The sequence below is a fragment of the Pterocles gutturalis genome, unplaced genomic scaffold (genome assembly GCF_000699245.1).
Source record: "Pterocles gutturalis isolate BGI_N339 unplaced genomic scaffold, ASM69924v1 scaffold18777, whole genome shotgun sequence".
In the NCBI taxonomy this organism is placed as follows: domain Eukaryota; kingdom Metazoa; phylum Chordata; class Aves; order Pterocliformes; family Pteroclidae; genus Pterocles; species Pterocles gutturalis.
The window spans coordinates 12,984-18,626 of record NW_010113200.1 but is presented as its reverse complement, the minus strand read 5'-3'; the positions used below and the strand labels follow the sequence as shown (position 1 = coordinate 18,626).

General features: G+C 55.3%; 1 protein-coding gene across 1 annotated transcript in view; it reads right to left on the bottom strand.

Annotated features, from left to right (window-relative positions):
- Nucleotides 1-5,643, bottom strand: part of MPRIP (myosin phosphatase Rho interacting protein) — a gene marked incomplete at its 5' end in the record, with an annotated part of 18,681 nt that overhangs the window by 131 nt on the left and 12,907 nt on the right. The window contains 4 exon segments of the mRNA XM_010074395.1: nucleotides 3,734-3,819; nucleotides 4,260-4,422; nucleotides 5,067-5,153; nucleotides 5,627-5,643. The exon segment at nucleotides 5,627-5,643 is cut by the window's right edge and continues 17 nt beyond it. Coding sequence (XP_010072697.1) covers nucleotides 3,734-3,819; nucleotides 4,260-4,422; nucleotides 5,067-5,153; nucleotides 5,627-5,643 — 353 coding nt within the window.

Here is a 5,643-nt window from a genome sequence, read left to right as displayed (position 1 = left end):
AGGGGGGCATCGGGCAGATGGAAAGGGGGTGATGCTCAGGGAAAGGAGCCGTGGGCAGCGGGAGAATGGCCTCCGTGGCGGAGAGATTAGTGGGACATGCTGAGAGAAAACACACGGTTATGGAGGGTGGTTACTGGGGAATGGTGCCTAGAGAGAGGGTGAGATTGTGGGTGAACCAGGTGATAGAGCAGAAGCACAATGAGATGCACACCATGCATCAAGCGGGATTAGCTCCACTCGGAAAATGACCCTCGGAGCCTGCGGTGCAGCGGTGCTGGGGCCGTTTCAGCAGAGCTCCAGCACAGCTGGGATCTGCTAAGCTAGAGCACCGCGTGCGGGAGCAGGACCTGCCCGTCGGTCCTCCCCACCTGCCCGCGCCGCAGCAGAACCGACTGAATGTGTGTCCGTCTGGGACAGTCCTGGCTCCGGTCAATGCTGTGCTCAAGCAGCCCTGGGAACTGCTTTTTTTTGTTGCCAGTGACAATCCCACCCTTTCTCTAACCCCAGCCTGGGGGCTCTCCCAAGCCAAAGCTGCCTTTAGTGCGCAGGGTTAGACAGAGGACTGGCGAAACGCGTGCGTCAGGTCTAGCAGGATCTGATGGCTGATCCAGGTCAGATGCAGCATCCAGATTCCAAGGCACGACACTCAGCTAGCCAACAGAAAAGCCCACCCCGCTAGCCCTCGGCATTTGGATTTGCGAATTCTAGTCTTGCCTACGTGGGGACCTGGGAAAACAGCAACGTGAAGGGCAGAAACCCAGAAGCAAATTGCTTTCCCCCTGTAAGACAGCTTTCACCAGAACCTAGCCTGAGGAGATGCACACGCCTGAAGCCAGCCTTCCCTCCTCCTTGCAGCCCCGAAGCTGGGGCACAAGAGCTCCAGCAGAGCAGAATATCAGTGAGTTTTCCCCGCTTGCTGCTGCTGCAGAGGCACAGAACATCTCCCTACCCGACGGCCAGCTGCCTGCACGCACCCTGCAGGTAACCGCTGCCTGCACGCCGATGCCTTGCACGGAATTCTCGCTGCAGCTGGAACATTATTTGCTTTACAGCCCAAGCCATGGCAGTTTCAAAAGGCACAGACTTGAACACAAAGCCTGTTCTATTACTGGGCAGCCACCTCCCCTTTTGCTTTTACCTCCCTGTGGAGCCAGAGGACTGTACGAGCATAGCAGCAGGTTAGGCTTTCGGGCTGGATTTTGTTTATCAAGGCAGGACTCCACGATAAACTTGCCTGGAGGCTGTGCAGATTCCCATGGTTACTGAATTTCTTTAAATGTTTCTCCTCCCACGGGCCCACAAATACAGAAGGGCTTTGGGAAGCGGCACGGAAATGAAAGCACCGGAATGGATTGGTTTGGATTTACAAACGCTGTTTGCTTGCTTTGCAACGGGGCAGCAGTCCCTGGGGATGCGAGCCTCTGAGCACACGCTTCCTAAAGGATGTTTACTTTGGGCCTCTTTACCTGGGCAGCAACCCACAAATTCCAGTTTGTACATCTGATTCCTCATTAGATGGAAGGAGACAACAGAAACCATCAGACTATTCTGCCTGATGGCACCAGTTCTGGCAAATTCACCCCTTAGGCAGTCTCACAACCCGCTGATGAGGGGAGCCTGATGAAGGGAGACTAAAGTAGGATGAAATCTGTGATAAAGGGATCCTCCATCCGACTCCCTGGGGCTCTCCTGGGGAGGTCCCCTCTGTTCTAACGCCCTCCGCAGGTGCTCTGACCTCAGTCTTTACCACGGGGCAGTAAATTAACTGTTGCTCCCGTTACTCGAGATACCTGTCTCGTTAGGATCAGCCTCATTTCCCATCAGCTCCCTCCTTTCGCTCGATGAGCTCGGAAGCCTCGGGCCAGCGTGTGGGACGGAGGCGCGGTGCCAAGGGATGGGGAACAGCCGGGGGGACGCTGGGGAGCTGGGGGAAGCCTGGAGAGCAGGAGGAGGAGGGTACTGGGCAAGGGGGACTCTTGCTCAGGCACAGAACAACCTGAACAAGCAGTAATTACATGTCAAGGAAATTTAGGGCAGCCTAGGACATCTCCTCTGCAGCTGAGACCGGGGTCACTACTTTAGATGCTGTTAGCCTTTGTGGGAAATACATTTACAGGCATCACTGCCCCACACCTCCGCCAGGCTAACAGCAAAACGGCTCTTTGCCCTACGAGACCTGGGTGTTGCTGAAGTTTAGTGTGAGGCATGCAGCATCATCCAAGCATGCACACTCAGCGTCCCGCGCTCCCAACACAGCAAACAGGAAAACGTGCCCCACCGTGTCCGAATCCTCTCCGCGCTGGTTAGCTGTGTTGGCCAGGGTGGGAGGAGCAGGAAGGTGAGAAAGCCGTATTCCCCAGGGAAGAGCCGGAGAGACGGCATTTCACACGGATTTTGGGTATGCTCACTGCTCCCCTCCCCTTCCCTCTCCCCCCAGTCAAATAATTAGCCGCCAATAACCCCATCAGTCATTAAGAGAAGGGCTCTCGTTTGGCATGGAGGTGTGAGCAGTGCATGCAATAGTGGGCTGCTCCAGTGGGCAGCTGCGTCGCTTGGTGGGTGCCGCTTTGTTTACCTACGTGGCAGGGAACCTGGACTCGGGTTCATTTCAGTTATCCCATGAGACCTGCTCAATAACGGACTGTTGGAGGAAAAAAGCAAAATAAAGAAAAAAAACACAAAATAAACCAAGAAGCTCATAAATCCTAAATGCACTGGTGCAGCCCCAGCCCTCCCCGCCCCGGCAGCGATGTCAGCCCGTGCTGGCTCTCCTCTCCTCCTTCCCCCGCCAAGCAACACACAGAGGGGACCACACGATAAAAAACGGTCTTGAGTTGAAGTGGTGAAGGGAAACCCACCATCAGACCTGGCCCCGCAGGTCTGAGCTGCCCCTGAAATGCGCAGAGATGCTCTCTGGATTTCCTGGGTGCAGCGCAGACACCCCGAGCTCGGAGGTGCCAGTTTCCCCAGCACAGGCACTGGGCTGGAAGCTTTTTGCCTTCCTCAGCTTCTCGCTCTGCCCAAGGTCCCAACCACTTCAAACATCAGCATGAGCTGCCAGCGGGGAGAGGCAAAGCAGGTTTTGCTCATGCTGATCTTCCTTCCGCTGACCTGTGTTTAAGGATGACTCGGCAGCGGCTTTATCTGCCCTTTTTATCCCTGTGGTCCCATGGGAACAGCCAGTGTGTGACACGATGGGACTCTGGCCAGGCCAAGCGAGCTTGGCACAGTGTCACTGGGCTTTGGGACCACCAGCAAGTACAGAATGGCCGGAGAAATGCCATCTGCACCATCTTAACACACCAGCAAGGCGTGGGTTAAATATGCCCAGGACCAACGCAGCGTTGTTCCGTCCAAACCCCAAAAATCCTGCAGTGATGAACGCTGTAAAACCCAGATCGATGTGCCCATTTCCACCTACTGACACCACCTAAATTTCAGTTGAGAACAGGGAGCAAATACTGGGAGAGTCCTCCTGTGAAAGACTGAAGAACAGGGTGAACTTCATCCTATTTTTCAAGCAGGAGCAGCTTCACACCTCGATCTCAGCCTGCCTGCACAGACAGCCGTTGGACAGTCGAAAACTCCCTTTTCTCCCCAGTGCTGTCCAGTCTAGCACTGGTGACTGGGAAATTCTCAGTTTTCTTCCCCGACCAATTTCTTCCCACCTGGGACCCCACCGGAGAGCAACGCCGGGCATTCCCATCCCTCGGGGAAGGGGATCCAAGCTCACCTTTGACCTGATATTCCTTAGTTGCCGGCTAACACTGGATCTGTCTTTCTTCAAGAAATCAGGGTTGCTTTTTGATTTCATAATATCTGGGGAGAAGCAAAAGAAGCTGTGTTAGCACGCTGCCCGTGGGCTCCCTGCAAAGACCACGGTTGGGGCTCCTCTCCCCCCCCAGCCCCGGCAAACCCCCCGATGAGCCGATTCCAGCAGCACCGCCGAGGGGCAGAGGGACTCCCAGGGGTCTCTGCTCCCCTGCACTGTGCGTAGCGTGAATTTTTCCCAATGCAAAATGCCAGAAGGCTTTCAAATCCCACCAGCTTCCCATCTGCGGGGCTGGAAAAAGGAACCGCTATGGGATGGCAATTCCAGTCCGCCTGGTCCTTGCTATCTCCGGTGAGACGGTTTGCAAGGAGCAGAGGTGGGAAGCAGCACGAAACGGCCAAAAAGCATCACCCAGACCCTTTACTGCACAAGGGCTTGTGTGCTCGGGAAACCCAGGATGGCTCCGAGCTGCCGGCGGAGGACTGACCGTATCCCGACACAGTGGTGTTCACAGGGGATTTCTCTCCCTGAGCTTCTGTGGCTGCTTTCAGCTGCTCTTTCAACCTGCTGATATCACAGTCTGCCTTGGCCTTCACGATGCTCAGCTCCGTGTAGATGTCTTTGTACTTGTCGCTGGCGTATTTCTTATCCTGGCAAAGGAACGAGAACAAGAGTCAGACACACAGCTGGAGCCGAGGGGCTGTGAATGCACCGAAGAGGAGTTTGGCAAATGCTGACGGAAGAAGAGCCGGCAGCAGGGAAAAATGCTCGGCTGGGGCAAGGCACACATTTCACACACTCTCGAAGCTGCATCTAACAGCAGGACAGGGTCTGAGATAGGCAGAAAGCTGCGGGAGCCCAGCCACGAGCCCCTTCGTTACAGGATGACTTGTTTGTGGGTTTTAATTTTAGCAAAGACACGGAATTCAAGCGGAATTCCCAGAAATGGCCTTGGCAAAGAGGCTGTCCGGAGCAAACCAGACTCAGTGCTGGGAGGCTGGGCAGATCTCTAACACTGATTATTTTTGCCATGTCAGATCTGATCCGATGTGACAGGAAATAGGGAAAAATCCTGCAGGGGATGTTTTCCCACAAGAAGGGACAAGTCCTGAGCTGATACAGCCGTGGAGTGCTTTACTGATGACACCAAAATGAGTATTCAGTTCCATTCAGGGGGAAAAATTAAATGTTGTTTCGAATGTGGGGGATAAGTGAGCTGGAATCTAAGCACACACACACCCAGGAGTAGAGCACAGCCCGTAAGAGGATTTGCAGAAATGTCCCTGGGCATTACCCTCAGTGCTGTCTGCAGCTCGTCTTTGAGGGAGCTGATCTCCTGCTTCAGGTACTGGATTTCGGATTCTTTGACCCGCAGCAGGACCTGTGGGAACAAAAGCAGCGCGTGGTCACACCCGAGCAGACACAGCACGACCCCGAGATGCTCGCCCGCTGTGCCTGGTGACAACTGAGGCTCAGCCTCATGCCAGCTCCACGCCAGCACCACAAAGCTGCTGCTCCACCCGTTTGCCTGTTCACGCAAGAAAATGACTCCTGGGTCTCTTGGGACCTTGCCCAAGCTTTCAGTGCTGATGTGCTCCCGGCACACCCCTCGGTTTCCATTAGTCCCCACTGCTTTGTGCGGACTGGATCCCAGGGGATGGAGAAGGAAAAGCAGGTGTCTGGCTCAACAAGGGAAGATGAGGACCCCAAAAGCTCCCGGCCCCATTGCACCCCACGATGCACGGTACTGACCAGCCACGCAGACCTGACGCGCGGAGGGACGGATGGCTGTGACATGCTCCTGGGGGTCCCCCACCACCGCTGCCCGTCCAGCGCGGCAGCGTCAGAGCTCACCTCCAGCTCGTAGGCGT